The sequence below is a fragment of the Myripristis murdjan genome, chromosome 12, assembly GCF_902150065.1.
Source record: "Myripristis murdjan chromosome 12, fMyrMur1.1, whole genome shotgun sequence".
In the NCBI taxonomy this organism is placed as follows: domain Eukaryota; kingdom Metazoa; phylum Chordata; class Actinopteri; order Holocentriformes; family Holocentridae; genus Myripristis; species Myripristis murdjan.
Window position 1 is genome coordinate 25,499,401 of NC_043991.1, and position 16,728 is coordinate 25,516,128.

The following is a 16,728-nucleotide window of genomic DNA, read 5'->3' on the forward strand; positions in this document are numbered from 1 at the left end:
GAACCACCAAAGGAACACCAGTAGTTTTATTGGCATTCATTAATCAGCTTCCATGTCTACCCAGCTGCAAAAAAAAAAAAAAAAATGAATTTTAAGCAGATCCTTTAATGCAAACTCAGATCAAGTCATCAATCATAGCCTAATACAAGGTTGTAGGATAGGGGACATGTCCAACGGCGAGATCTAACTGTGGCCATTACCTGAAAAGGTTTTATTATTTTGCTATCTCACAGTACAAAGCATGATGGATGAACTGGGTAGTCGAGATGGGTAGTTGCTGGATCCTGAGAGCTCCTGGCATCTCCCTCTTTGATCTAAGCTGGGCCCAAGACATTGTCAAAGATCTTAAGTTGCTTTGATGAATGAGGTGACTTTTTCTGCTTTGTTTCTGGGCCGAATAATGACTTTGTGTGACTGTTTTCCTGTCTGGAAACAAGGCTGGAGGTTAGATGAGAAATGCAGTTAAGCTGTGTAATAAATGGTTGAGGAAATAGGCTGTGAAAGTGGAGAAGTTTTTGGCTAGTACCTGATGCTCAGGGCTGCTATTCATCCGAAAGAACTGTAACAGAACTCTTGTGATGCAGCTGATGTTCTTCTCTACCTGGCCATCCACACTTGTGAGTGATGTGTCTATACAGCATCAATAGTGAAAAGCATAAGGGCATAAAAAAAAAAAAAAGCTTAAAAGACCTGTCTGACCTCATCTGTTGTTGTCAAATCACTATGGTGCAGTATAGCATATTATGACAGTTTATTTTGATCCTGGTACGAAATTGCCTGAGGACATGGAGCTTTTTAACACACCTCTCCAGCAGGTGGTGGTGCTGTCCTTAAAGTGTTAGGCAGAGCTCCATTACTGTTGGTGACAAATTATTCCAAACATGATTCAGAAAATAAATCCCATCCCAACAACCAGTGTCAACTCAGTGGAGCCTCATTAGAAATGTGTTTAATGTCCTGTTATTTATTAATGTGTAGTAGAGAAAAGGGCAAAAATGTGAGCTCAATTTTTGCAGTTTTTTGCTCAGTGGTGCACAGCCACGTGCGTTGTATGCTTGTAATTCCAAAGGCTCTGAGCTACATGAATGTAATGCAATATTGACCCCATGCGTGAGCGATAATGTTAATGTCACTGATGCCAAGCTTCTTCTCTTAGTAATGAATCACCGGCTATGGGGCTCATTAAGATAGATGAATAATTATTTTCAAGGTTTTACAAAGGTCCAACATGTTGACAAGGTAATATATATTATTTACGATGACACAGCAACCATGAACTCCCTTTCCCACACACAACAAAGGGCTGCTTCTTCATATTTCAGGAATTCAGCGTTAAAAACGTATTTCTTATTCCGTATCAACTATATCTGACGTGTACGCCCAACAGGAATAACACCAATAATCATCTGGCAATGGAGAAGATTCTTGTTCCGAAACAGTTTTACATTATTTTTGTTCTTGTAGAACACTGTTATTAATGTTGCCTACAGAAGACAGTGAGTATGACAGTGTGTTTACAAACATTGCTATTTAAATTGCATTGTTCATATAATAATGTCATCAGTATTTCCCAAAATTTGCTACATCCTAGGCTATGTTATGCCAAATGTAATTAGGCATGAGTGACAACATAGCACATTAAAGCTGGAGCATGCACGTTTCTCTTTGTTTTATTGGATGAAAATTTAATAACACCCTGTCAGCAATCAATAGTTGACATGGTCTGAGAGAAGATCCAAGCTCTGTGGCAACCCGTCTCTGTGTTCAGCCTCCCCAAAAAAAAAAAATCTCACTGCTCCCATCAGGCCTCGACCAATCAGGCGAGCTCTGTGCAAGTAAGCATTCCCCACTGTCAAACTGCAGAGAGTGAGCAAATGCGCCACAAAACAGGTCATGTGAAATGGCCGTAATGCAAACATGTGCATCAGGAGGCTAATTCAGGACATTCAATGATGATTCAATGATTCAGCAGCCACAGCGTGACACAGTGGTGGCTTATATATGCATGAAGATTTTATCTGATTTGATTTGATTGGCTGATGAGTATTTCTCACAGCAGAGTTATGCAGTGTCTGCATTGATGACAAAGATGACAAATAAACAAAGGAGACAAAACCAGGAAGAATAGCATCAGCATGAGGCAGCAAAAGTAGGTCTCTAAACAGTTAAACTTAGCACAAGCTGTTATTTATTACTGTAAATGCTTAATCGACACCAACGGTAATGATATACCATGAAGCAAATAATGGATGTTACTTTTATTTTTATTACCTTAGTGTGGAGTAAAACAGTTTGCCATATTTATTGGGTGTCCTCACAATATTATTTATTGCTTGTTTACAGAATTGTGGTGGTGTTCTAATTTATAGCCTAGAAATTGTGATAATAAATTTAATCTAATTAAATACTGTAATATAATTAAACTTTAATGCAATTCAGTTTTAATAAATTACAAATATCACATATGTATGGTACAGTAATTTTAGATAAATTCAATTATCTGCCATAAAAGTGTGGTTGTATGTACCCCTTTTTCACTTTGAGCACTTGGCCTTTAAAGGGTTTCTGCATAGACCTGCGCTGCAATTTCTCTGCCATTGCAGTTCCTTATGAAATGTGTCTTTGTGCATACAGGATGTTGCATACTCTTTGATAGCACTTTGTTTGAAATTTATGGGGGCTGGCTGATTGAAAGGGCTGTGCCTATTAAACTTTGGGATGAATTATGAATTCTGCATCGCCAGCAGAACGTACCCATTCCTTCAATGTATCAGCCACTAAAGCCCATTCACAGTAACAGTGTCTGAGAGCCAGCTGTTTAAAAGTGATCTTTTCTTTCCCCTCTTTTATGCATAATGATACTGTTTTTGATACTAAAGAGCACGTATTGGATCAGTAATATTCTGGTCATGCCTGATAATGTACAGAGTGAGTTTTCATGGCTTCAGGGAAGTATTGGTATAGTCACTGCATGGTTACAGATAACTGTTTTTTGTCTTGGCAGGGTCTGGCGCTCTGTTGCATTGAGTGGCTCTGTCTCCCTAGCCCTGTGGCTTCCCGCTTGACCTCCTGGCTCCACAGCCCTCTCTCTCTCTCACTCTCTCTCTTGCTCTCTCTGTCTTTTGACCTCTATAGTTCTGTGACTGCAATTTTTCTATTGGCTTCCTATGGCCTCTGGTTGCTCCCTCCTTTTCAGTGATGTCATTTTCTAATCTAAATATTAAATAAAATCAAAGAAAGATATAATCAAATTATTTTTTGGTAAAAAGTGTTGGTGTTTGTGTATTGTGTCGGAAAATGTTTGGCTCATGCAATTAAAGACACAGAAATAGAAATGAAAACACACACACACACACACACACACACACACCCCAACCCCACCCCACCACCCCCCGCTTATGTCATCAAAATGCTGTTTTCCCCCAGGGATCAAAAAAGTATTTTTGATGCACTCAGCCAATGGAGTTGTGTTCACTGAAACTTTGGACATTCAAGTTTCAGGGTGGCAGCTGGGGTGGCAAGACCTTTTTGTAGGGAGGCAGCTGCCACCCCATGCCACCCCCTACCTCCACCACTGCATTCATCCCTTTACAGCCGCACTGTGTTTTTAACATCACCTCACTGAGGGAAAATTACAGAGAATATCTATGCAGATCACATCAGAGGAAGTCTGAGTTTAATTAGTGGTGGAGAGAAAATAATTTCTCCATAGTAAGTGATTTTTACCTGTGCTATTGTGGTTTTAATGAGAATTAGGGCTTTTGCCCTTATTTGTTCATATTTTGTTTTGAATACTGATTTTTTCTAACGTACATTAGCTTGCTCATATTTCCAGTGGCATATAGAAAATCCTTTTCATCATTCATCCTTTGGCAACATCTGTAGTTTAGACTTCAACCCTAAGTCCAACTTTGTTTTGTATGGAAGTAGGCTTGTTTTTCTACACAGTACATTACAGCATCAGAGACAATTGCTTCCATATGTGCATAGCAATGTATGCTTCCATATGGTGATTTACAGATGTGCACAAATGTCAGTTGCTTGCTACATAAAATGACTTTTCCAGCTCTGCTGACACATACTGTACAAGTCCATACCATCTGCCCTTCCTTCCATGATCTTTCAGTGCAGCAGTAAATACATGCTCTGCTATTTCCACTGAGGATTCACACAAATGTCCAACAACACTGCAGCCTTGTCACTCTTTATTTAAACTGGTGTTGTGCTAAAGACAAGTAACACCCTCTGTTATCCCTTAATACTCTGAGGTCTCCAACAGCACCTCAACTAAGTTACTCACTAAGCATAAATTCAGCCGTTACAAAAATGGTGTAGACTCACGTTAGGATATTACAATGATTGAATATATGCAGTCTATGCAATCTGCAATCAGTCTTTGTAGATTAGATCTATTCTTAATTGTATTTCTTTATTCTTAGGTAGAATTCTTAGGGGTTATATGTATACACACACACACACACACACACACACACATATATATATATATATATATATATAAAGAGAGAGAGAGAGAGATACAAGCTATCCATATTGAAGCATAGTTGAAGCTCCAATATAAAAATAATAAAAATATAATAATTTGATATTTGTTCCTAGTAATAATTCTATAGTCTATAATGTAGAGCATGCGATACTTGCCAAAATGGTATTATGGTATTAGTGGCTTAGTGGCCTATTACTGCTTCTACACTAAACGAGTTAAATGGACACCTTCCAGCCAATCACAGCGGAGTATTTTCATAGACCATTTTATGTTACGTGAATTAAAGTGACCAAGGCCGTTTGAGAATACTCACGCTCCCTGCATGTCCAGTTAGACAACAAAAACCTACTGTGTCCGGGGGGCAAGCTGTTTTCGAGCTGACATCCGGTTAACAAATCGCCTCATGCCCTTTCTTGCTGTGGCTTTTTACCTGCTGAGCTCTCGTGTGTTTTGTTTACCTCTTCCCCGCTTACACGTGGGGCGGGAGGAGAGCGGGGCGGCGGGAGGGTGGCGGATTAGCGCAGCGTCGGTGACCAGTGTCCTTTGATAACAACAACACGCGAGTGATTGAGAGAAAAGCGTAAGGCAGACGCCTGTTTTCACCTGCTTGTCCTCGTCGGTCAGTGTCAGCGTCTCTCCGAGCTCCAGCCACTCAGTCCGGCGGTCAAGCATGTCTTTGTCCGGGTCGCAGACACCAGAGGACGGGCTCTACGGTAAGTCAGTGTGGGACACGCGCCAGGTCATTGATCTGCTCTAATATTGTAACAATTATAGAAGATGTATTAGTTTCTTGTCAACGATGACGTAAGTGATGTGCTACTCACATGTTGTTCTAGATGCTCTACCTCTCTCTCTCTCTCTCTCTTGCTCTATCTCTCCTCAACCAGCTTTAACCCATTTTATCATAAAAGCCTTACTTTGCAAGGAGCATTGATTTACATTCTATTTTTTTTTTTTTTTTTCGACTTGAAATCCAGGCGTCAGTCGTGCATAATGTGATTGATGACCCCATTCATTGTGTTTGCACACACCTTCAGTGTGGAGGTACCACAGTTGCTCATCACAGGAGAATGATACCAACCTGCGTGGCAGACTTAGGGCAGGTGTAAGAGGATGCCACGGAGAGAAGAGAGCACTGCCAGATTTAGTCGCCGTTGTTGTTGTTGACACTGACACTGTCATTGTGTAAACGGATTCCATGACTCACCTGTTCGTATCTCTGTAAGCCAATTAAGCTGCAGAGATTTCCTGACGCTTATAGCTCTGGTGGACTGTGTGCTCATTGCTGGGCACATAAGAGATGTTGGGTGAAGCATTATGGGGCAATGCTGCAAGGAAGGCCACACCAAAAACTGGTCATTCATAACACGGCATAGTGGAAGTTAATCCCCTGTGCAACAGCACATTGAGTCTAGTAACATCCAACACTTGTCCATATTACATAAAGCTGATTTGGCAGTGGCTCCACAGACACTGATTTAGTGCTGCCGAATGGCGACACATACAGAAGTCAGGCAGTTGTTATGTCATAACTCTCTCTCTCTCTCTGTGGAAAAATAACTAGGGCAATGGCACAATTTCCCCCCTCCTGCCTCCCTCACTCCCATCCTCTCCCTCCAGCTCTCTGCCCAGCCGCCTCTCTCTCCCCGCTGCCGCTGCTTACGTCATCACATGGTGTCATAAACCAGAGAAAAGGGCAAACGTAGAGGCAGATTAGACGAAAGGAAAGCATACTTTGGTGAGGAGATGAGGTGGGGATATGTGTAAACGCCGGCTATCCCACAGACGGACACAGGCAGCGTGACGTGAGCGGCAGAGAGGAGCGAGGGGAGGAAGGGAGAGGGTGAATGGCTAATCTCTAACAGAAATAAGATCTTACGTAAGCAAGCACGCTGTCAGCCCGAGTTAGCCCTGCCCCACTGTTTTGCTGTGGGGTTCATGCACCCTGTGAATTGGTGTGTGCATACAAATACCCCATGCGTGCCTGTGTGCATGTTTGTGTGTTTGCAAATGTGTATTAAAAGAAGAGTGCCAGAGAGAAAGAGACATTGTGTGCATTTGTGTGTTTGTATACATGCCTGTGTTACTGTGTACTATATTAGTAACATGATGCTGGTCGGCCTGTTGTCCCTCCTGCCTGCATTCAGAAGCTATTAGGGCATCATCTTATGCTGTGTCATCTGTTGTGCTGCTCACAACTCTCACCATATGTCAACACACAACAAAACACACCTGCTTCCACTGCACTGCCCACACGGTACACCCCGCAACAGGATAACAGTGTAGAGGAAAATTGCGTTTCTGTACATTTCTGTGCCATAATTTGTTTTTCAATGACAGCACTGCATTCAGAATAATAGGCTGAATAAATGAGGTTGTCCGGTAACACACACACACATTTTACACCAGCCAAATTCAGTACATAAAAGTGAATGGAATGGAAAATAGTGCCCAAATGTATATTATGCTGAGAGAAAACCACAGATATCAAGCGGACAGGACGCAATGCTGGCTCTTAGTTCGGCTCTAATGTCTCAAAGCAAAACAGCGAGAGAGTTTGCTAGACTGTGAGGGAGTGACAGAGAGAAAAAAAAAAAACACCATAAGATTAGTTTTTGTTTATTTATAACCTTTATATAAGTAGGAAAAGCCCAGTTGCAATTAAAACCTCTTTTCAAATGCGGTCCTGGCCAAAATAGGCAGCTGTGGCTCTGGATAAAACCAAAAAATGTAACAGACAATTTCTACAATATGATTTCCAGAACAATACAATACAATTTTTATTTCCCTCCTAATGTTTCCTCTTTGGTTAATTGATGGCTATTAAAGGAATACTCCAACATTTTGGACAAAATCCGCTTTTTTTCCTGTCTTATTAATACTAATAATTACTAATACTAATAATGGATTTGAAATATACTTGGAAGTCATTTTAGTAGAAGTTACTTTGTGCTGGATCTTCCTTTACCCTCAGTGTGTTCAGCGGTTCCACCATCGAACTTCTCCTAGAATGACTTTCATATAAAAAAAAATTGCAAGACATGTAATTCAAATACACGTGATACCTGTCTCTTCCTTTAAATTTGTGTGCATCCTGACTTTTTGCTGTGTCATGCATCCTGACCAGCTAACCTTGCTGTAATGTTTCCGCCTCAGGCTCATGGGTCGAGCTGGAGGACCTGATAGCAGCCGTGAGTCGCAGGGAGAGTATGACAGGACCACAGGACAGCATCTCTTCAGCGCTGCAGGGGGAGCTGGAGAGGATCCTTCTGGAGGCACAGCTCGAGTGTGAGAGGAGTCGAGACAGGTGACTGTTTGTCTGTATTATTTCATTGTTTTACTTTTTCTTTTTTTTTTTAGATTCAGGATGGAGCTGTAAATCACAAGTAAGAAGTTGCCATATTTGTTCAGCTGAAAAAAATCTGTTTGTTTTTGTGATATATTTAACAGAAATGTTGTGCCATTAAAATCTGATTTGTGTCTGTCTTGAGACTGAAGGCACATTAAATGTCCATTGTGTGTGTGCAGTCCTCCACAGGCGGTGACGCCACAGAACAGCGGTTCTCCCCGAGCCGCTAGTGAGCAGGACAGTGACTGTGTTGCCATACAGGTAAACATGCCTCTATAGCTCTGACATATGAAGCCAGTGTGCACCAACAGACTTCATCCTTAATTGTTATTTTCATTAATTCATTTTTAAGTATGAATACTAGGGCTGGGCCAATATCGTGATATTATATTGATGGTATGATTTTAGAGTAGATATCGTCTGGGATTTTAGATATCATAATACCTTGGTCTGACATAAGTGTTGCTGTTCCTGGTTTTAAGGGTTACATCACAGCATAAGGATGCAGTTTTCTCAAATATCTGTCTCTGGCTGCTTGGTCATCACATCCAAATTACTAATGATCGTTTATCAAAAATCTTATTGTGTAAATATCTTATGAAAGCACCAGCAGTCATTCCTTTAATCTTGTCACAATATCATTATCAAGGTATTGTTATAATATCATGGTATTTCATTTTGTCTATATCGGCCACAAACCATTTGAAACACTGGAATAAATCTTTACACACATGTCATGCGATTTGAAACGTTTGGCTGAAGACAAGATCTCGTCCACACATCTGTTAAACACAGATGTTTGTGGGGAAAAAAAAAAAAAAAAAAACGTAGATGTTGGTGTTAAAATCTGCTTTGAATGCCTAAGAACCATAAAACTCCACATCCTGAGTTTTCACATCTGTTGACACTAAATTCCAAAATAAAAGAAGTGTAAAGCCTTCTGCTTGCTTTGTAGGGAAAACGGCGTACGTTCACGTGGCCTTTACTGTTCCTCAAACCACTCTGAGCTAATTGCTTCTTGCTGCAGGGCATGCTGTCGAGATTTGCCCCTAATATTTGAACGAGTGAGAGTCAAGATGCCCGCAAATGCAAATGAATGTCAGCGACATTTTTGAGGTTGTTCAAGCCAATGTTACTGTCTTCATTCTGGTTTTCTCTCGACTGTCTCCTCTTCTGTGTCTGTGTTATACTTCTTTTCACTTCTGTCTTTGCTCCTCCTCTGGCGGACAGGAGGAAGGTGACAGGCGAGTGGACACTGACTGGGTGTGGGATTGGTCCAGTAGACCTGAAAATATGCCACCAAAGTAAGACCCGCTCAGTTGAAGCCATTCATCTTTGTGCTATACTTTACTATATGGCTGAGTTGTTACTAGCCAATAAGAACAACCTAGGTGAGACTTAGTTTTCTTCTTGCACATTCATTTGGAATGTACACTGCAGAAAGTCAAAATCTTACCAAGATTATTTGTCTTATTTCAAGTAAAAATGTCTTATTTCTAGTCAAAATATCTCATTACATTTAAAATAAGACACGATCAGCTCAGAAATTACTTGTCTTTAGACAATTTTCACTTGTTTCAAGTGAAAATCTACTTGAAACAAGTGAAAATTAGCATGAAACAAGAAACAAATTTTGCCAATGGAACAAGCAGATTTTTACTTGTGACACAAGTGAACAAGTAAAAATGGCTTTTTGACTTTTTGCAGTGTATAGTTGACTTATAAATGTGAAGAGATGTGAATTACTGTAGTTTTTTTTCCCCAACATTAATCTTCTGCAGCAAACAAGCCCGCTTGACAGGCATTTGGTCTTCATGGTTTCAGTAGTCCCGCTCTCTATTTTTCTTTCCTTCTCATTCTTCTCTCCTGTCGCTCTCCCTCTCCGTGTCTCTCGCTGCAGAGAATTTGTGTTTCAGCACCCCAAGCAGCCGAGCTCCCTTAGTGTCAGGAAGACAGAGGTGATGAAGAGAGGAATCTTCTCCTCCGATGTCTTCCTCATCCTTGTTCCCTCGCTGCTGGCTTCACACCTGCTCACACTGGGTGTTGGGTGAGGCACACACACAAACACACATTTTGCAACTAAATTATGACACTGCAACTCTTCAGTGTCACAAAATGGATGTGTTAATTTTGTTTATCAACTGCTCCCTTCTCCCCTTCCTTTGTCTAGGATCTACATAGGAAAGCGATTGGCCGCCTCCACTCCCAGCACACTGTGACCTGTGCTTTAGGGCAGTGCCCCCACTTCGCTAACAGCCCGGTCATTAAGGTCACAGTCGCCCTCTCCACCGCACTAATTTGCCCCCTTCTTTCCTCGTCACGGGGCAACCATAGGACCCTGCCTTTCTGTACCTCTGTCTCTCTGTCTGTCCATCCAGCAGCACTCAGTCTCTCTGTCTGTCTGTCGGTCTGTGCTTGTCTTAGTGCCCAGGGAGTGGATGGATGCTGGCCAGTGAGTCAGACTGAGGTCACTTTTACTCTCCCACAGAGTAACACTGATCTCAGAGAGGAAAGATTGTCGAGATGCAAGAGGAAGGAGACAAAGAGAGTTTTTGCAATAATAAATCTCTTTGTTAGGACGTGATCAGACATGGTTAGTTGGTGTAACTGGGTTTGTATGGGGGAGTGAGAAAGATGATGCATGGTAGTCTTTTTGCCCAAACTTTGAAAAAGCACAATGTCTGTCTTTTGTCTAAAGTGACATACCTCCATAAGAAAGAGCTGCTAGGACTAAGGTTCTTGGGGTTGCTTGCCCTCATGGTTTATCCAATGTAGCACAAAACTATTAGATGCCTGAATGACCATAGTAGTGGCACTTTATGCTCTTCCATGTATGTCCCTAAAGCCACTTAAATATGTGATCTCTGACACTGACAAACATGACCCCATTAAACTTCATTCCTCAAAACTTTATTGTGTATCTTTGTTATCTTATTGTCAGCTTTCTCCTCCATGCCACACCTCAGGGACATGTATTTCAGTAATATGTGGTACACACATCTTCATCTCAGGTTGTAAATACAGGGAAACTGAACATTCTCAACTAGGAAAGCATAGCGGCTTGCTGAAGTAAGCTTAAATCGGTAATTCATAACGTATGTCTGCCACAGGTTTTTCTTTTTTTCTTTTGAGCTATTACTATTTTGAAGCTATCTTTATGTCGTCATATAGCCATAATAAATGTAAGAGACTGAAAAGAAAGACTGAACCATTTACAACTTGCCATATACTGTTACCAAAGTCCACAATAAACCACAACATCTGTTTAAAATTGAGCTGGTTCTCCATATAAGGTGATCCACTGCAAATCACTACATTGATCTGGCACGATAAGGCCTTTGGGCTACTATTTCCCTGGTGTTGATGCACTGGAGTTCAAATAGCCAGACTCAACCTGTGCCAGTGCTGACTTTTTAGTGTCTGACCAGCCTCTAGCAGAAATGTTATAGCATCACACCAGCCTGTCTCTTTCCATCTGCCTTTGTCATTCTTTACCTTGCAGAGGTCTTTCTCCTCTTTTTTTTTTTTTTTTAACAAGGAGAGCCGCTGCTCTCACCAGTCAGGGATTTGACATTTTATTGCTTTCCATAAACCGGGGACCCGTTTCCTCTTACCCTGTTTAACATCTCATGAAAATAGCTGGCCTGGATTGGGACAGAGGGTCTGAGCACGCTGAGGGTTTTGCTGTAGTGCCTGGTAAATTACCCCCATTTGTTGTCCAGCCTGACCAAGCCCAATGAGTTTATCAGCCATTAGCAGGGTGTTTGATGTGAGGGGTCCTGCTGAGCTAGTTATGCTACCACGAGACACACTGAGCTGACAGCCTGAGCAGAGCACTAAGGCACCTGGTTTCCATTCACACACCTACATACACACATGCAACCCATGCCCATTTTGGCATCACTTAAACACAGCTAGAATCAAAATAAAGTCCTGCACACAAAGTAAAATGTTTATATGTGTCTGGAATACCCTTTCATAATCCTGCCCACTTTACATTACACAACATTAAAAACAGGGCTTATGTGAAATAGGGATGTCGAGTACAAGTGGAATTATGTCTTGTGGCTGGTGCCTGATCCCCCACCAACCTTTTATCCTCGGCTTCTGGCAAACAGACAGTCACAGGTGTGACAGGGGATTGTAAATCACCATGTTCTCACACATTTACACTCCCCTTTGAACCCTAGTGACTTCTTCATAGCAGGAGACCGCATCAAGACATGTAAACATTGTGATATCCCCTGTGTAAAAGGGAAAATTACAGCAGCTCACACACTTCGATGGAAAATTTAATGAACAGAAAAGATACGGTACAAGTTGGCTCAGGGTACTAAGCCCGAGTGTGAACATTCTCAAAGTCTGTGTAGTCGGTGTTACGAAAGAAGTCCAAATTCTCTCCCTGTACTTCGTCTCCGGTGACTGTCAAAGGTAGAGAAGACTCCCGGGACAAAATACTGAGGTCTAGACATTGGAAGAAATCTGTTCATTTCCTGAACTGCACTTTAGAGATTAGACATCTGTCTCTCTGGGAAATACATTATCTTCCCGCTCCTATACCGCTTGACAGGAAATAGAGGGTCTAGTTTCAAAGAGTTTGGCTCTAACAAAGGAATTCTTCTAAATTGGCATGTTACCCATGCCTAAACATTCAAAAAAAAAGGTCACCAGTTTGAGCTTTCCTCACAAGTAACTTCACTTTACCATATGTGGCCTTTCCTCCCTATAATCCATTTATCATAAGGAACAATGGGTTACAATATCATGTAACAGTATGGCATACTCCTACTAGACAAAGAGAACCACAACCGCATATGGTTTTCCCAACAAGATACCAAAAGAAACACTTTTATTGAGTTCACAAGATACAACTTGGATAAAAACTGCACTCGTAATCTGACACAATTTTCTGATACATGTAAAATTTTAATTCTGTATTTGCAGCAACAAAGGAAAAAAAAAACTTCTGACACCAATTTGTGTGTTTAAGTGCGGTAACTTCAACATTCAGCATGCGTACAGGCGACCATTATAAAAGACTGAATGTTCTGCCAGGAATATTTTCAAACACAGAGCCTCATCAAGGCTTGAATACTCACATTTCCTGTATTATTTTATACATTCTGCCGCTGCCTTGTGAACACAACAGCGATTAGATGAATGTGTGTACAGGTATAATTTGACGAATGTTTTTATTTCCTGCCCTGTACCCAAACACGTGCATGCCTGCTCGTATCTGCTGTGCCAGATTACACACTAGGAAACGGCAATAATCGCTTCCATGTGCTGTCTTCCCCTCCGCTTTACGTAGACTCCTCTTTCTTCCTAGTAGCAGTCAATCATGCCGGTGTGACTGGCACCGACGTGGCTTAGAAGTGTACCTGAACAAATGACCCAGTGTGCTCTCCCACGCTGTTTCCCAGTGTACGGCAGACCTTACCCCAGCCCAGACACGCTTCGGCTCGGTGTTCCAGAAGTTTTGAAGGATTAATGAAGGCTTTTGGATGTAAACTCAAAGGAGCACAACGGCGTGCTGTTCATGCAACGTAAACAAGCTGCTGCGCAAATGAATGTTTCCTCCTCACATCCTCAAGCAACTGTTTTGATACAACTTCTGATAGTGAGAATCATTTATTGATGCACAGAGCTGCATGAGATAATGGCTTATTTTCCAGTATATGTGAATTTTATGCGGCGAGTGTGTGTAGGCGAATGGAATGGAAAGGATAAAAAGTCAAAGTGGTTAGAGGGTAAAGTGGGAAAAAAGTGAGTGAGTGGGTGAGAGAATGAGAAAGTGAGATAGATTTACAGAGGTGCATGGCTGACTTTGTTTAAAGTATCTTCAGGGATGATTTACAGCGGTCTCCATCAATGGGGTGTGTGGTGTGTATCTCTCACGTGTGGGGGAGAGATACATAGTGTGAGAGTGTGTATGGCTGGAGGAGGGCAGAGAGGGACCCGTTGTATCGTCTGTGGTCTGAGAGTGAACTCAGGGTTTGCATATGGCAAAACCATCACTAAAACTTCTACCGGTGGCTTTGAGGGGGCCGTCAATAAATACTCTCGGATAAAACTTTTTAGTGAGTCACTGAAACCACACTGTTGTTTTAGAAATGATATGTTTCCTCATTGCAGCAATGCTATTCCGAGAATACCTCTGCACACCTATCATCAATCTCCCGGTGTAATAACCATATTTTTCCAAGTAAGTGTTCAGGTTATGTTGCAATGTCCACAATGAAGAGCATTTTGAGTGATTTTACAGAATGATATGAAGGCAGGTAATTCAGTCAGGTAAGTGGAATTGCTGGAATTGAGCAGCGCTTTCTCAGACTTTCCCGAGAAATGTTTTGCCTTCAAAGGATTGACCAATTGTACTTTTTCTCCCTTATTGTCTCCGACTAATAAATTGCTAAACTTAGATTCAACTCACGCAAATATGTTTTTGTCTGAGATTTGGTTGTTTTCAGCCAGGCCCCTAACAAACCCGTGGCCAAAGACGGAATGCATTTCCATTTGTGATAAAGTTTTAAAGTTTTCCTTTGCCTGTATTTAGCCCAGAATATAGTTTCTGATTACTTTTGGATCCATAACACCTAATGATTAATTTGTATTCATTCCTTCAGTGCAGTGCCGGATGATTCCAGGAAACTTGACAACCTTATCCACCATGACATACCAATTTGGCTCAAGAGTCTGCAGACTAAATACTCTGGGTGCCTCAGGATGTGGGTCCATTTATTAAGCCTCTACTTTGAATTCAGAGTTACAGTCGGCCTAATAACAGAAAATCAGTGAAGTCTAATGCTATAATTTTGGTTTTGGAACGAGTCCCTTCTCCCGGACAAGGATGGGGTTTTGATAGATGCTGCGATTTTAATTAGATGTTAGGATCAAACCCCTTTGCCTTACTGACTGACTGGCCGCTGTTGTGTAACTTAATAAAGACACTGCAGACGTTGCAAGGCATTGCATTCCACAGTCTAATGAATACTTTACCACTCAGCACAGTAGCACGGAGACTTACGGTCAGCTCCAGCTGTGGGTTGCCATGTTGTAAAAATCTGCATCCATCCCCTAACAGCAAGAGAGCAGAGTACTGATGTAAGTCGTTTTCATGAAAGAACCTTTTGAATGGTTACTTTTGCTCCGGACGTCATCGTTCTTACTGTATTATACTGTAATCTCTGTGGGAGACAGACTTTGCTCATGTTGCCATAGTGCCAGTATACTTTCTGTGTGATACTAGCAAAACAAGGCAAAGTTACTCATTTGTGAGACCAAAAGACAAATCTAAAAAGGCCAAGTCACAGAAAGAGAGACTGTTTATGCAATATGAACCCAGTGAATAAAGAGGTGTGGAATGATAAAGAACACTACAGAGGAGAACGATATTATGTCTCACAAAGTGTGATCACTTCCAAGGAAATAGCAACACAGCCGGTCTGGCAGAAGTAGAAATAACAATTATTCATTTAAGCCTGTACAACAGATGAGGAGATAGATGGTAAGGAAAAGCAGAGGAAAAGGCACAGGACTTGTAGTGATGGTGGAATTATGCATAAGGTTTATGCATACGATACCGCTGACACATATATAAATCCAGTGAGCAACAACATAGAACACAGAATAATCCATAAAGAGAGGGATAAACAAACCGCAGAACATAAATATATACGACGCTAAGTAAATACATAATTTAGATATTCTCTGAGTTTATATGAAATGTACTGATAGAGTCAAACAATAAGAACGACTTTGCAAAATGAAAAGCATATCCTACCGAGGAGGCTGAATTTCTGCTATGAATAGATGCAGTGCCAGTAAACAGGATGTGATCAAAGATCTGTGGAAGGCTCTTTGTTTGAACTGAAACATCTTCCTTGTTTTCCCCCAAATATGTTTTGGTATCACGTTCTTCCCTATTGCGTATGCTATTAGTCATTTTTGCTTCAGTTAGCCTTCTGTGATCTGTCAGTTTCTCATTTTCTTTTTGTTTTGTTTTTGAATTTAAAAGTTAATGCAAATTGTCAGACCTCCTTTGGGAGCACGGACACCCCTCCTCGTCTCTCTCAGGTGTTGTGCTACATAAAACACAATTACAGGCTGGCTGCAGAATATTCATTGCTCATATCGTTTGTTTTGTTTTCATTGTGATTACACTAATGCTGCAGTCACAGCCCAGTCGCCAGAATAAAATGTTGTCATTTTACATTTCTCTAAACCAACAAATAGGTTGAACTGTCAGTGTTTCTGAACCAAAAATACGTTGCATTTCAACTGGACTTATAACCACTGAGGTGGAGCCTGTGTCAGCGTTAACTGTTAATGTTTGCACATAGAAGTTAGCTTTCTTGATACTTAAGCCACTTTTGATGAATAGATTAGCCACTACTTCTTGGTTAAGGTTAGGAAAAGGTCATGGTTAATGTTATGAAATGTTAGCTAATATTTGCTAATAATTGTTCGCAAATGTTGGGTAAAAACAAACGATTCTTGCTTGAGACAAGACTCAAATCCTGGTCTGTTGATTGTGCCATGCAGCACCCCTCTTTCCTCCTGATGCAGTGTTGTTTTTTGTGTTATACTACATCATGAAACTTGAAAACATGATGTTTTGGCAGAAATGTAAAATGCAATTTTTTTTTTTTTTTTTTTTTTTTTGTGGCAACTGGGCTGACAATCTTTAGTCTCTGCCACTAAACCAGTTGTCGAGTTGTAAACAAAATTGAGGGATGATGGTCAATTTTTTTCACTTGATGTAAAGTGAGGATGGCAGTTTTACAGGGGGGGATGATTTTGACCGTTTTTATTTCAGGGGGGATGCCATCCACCCTTATCCCCCTTCAACTCGAGTACTGCAACTAACAGGATG

At 41.1% G+C, this 16,728-nt stretch overlaps 1 protein-coding gene across 1 annotated transcript; it reads left to right on the forward strand.

Annotated features, from left to right (window-relative positions):
• Positions 1-5,006: 5,006 nt before the first annotated feature.
• On the forward strand, positions 5,007-10,766 carry LOC115369063 (BCL2/adenovirus E1B 19 kDa protein-interacting protein 3). Its single transcript, XM_030065574.1, has 6 exons — positions 5,007-5,217; positions 7,661-7,811; positions 8,033-8,114; positions 9,084-9,157; positions 9,754-9,900; positions 10,024-10,766. Exons 1-6 carry the CDS (start codon positions 5,175-5,177, stop codon positions 10,070-10,072), a joined length of 546 nt encoding a protein of 181 aa, XP_029921434.1. The 5' UTR covers positions 5,007-5,174; the 3' UTR covers positions 10,073-10,766.
• Positions 10,767-16,728: the final 5,962 nt, after the last annotated feature.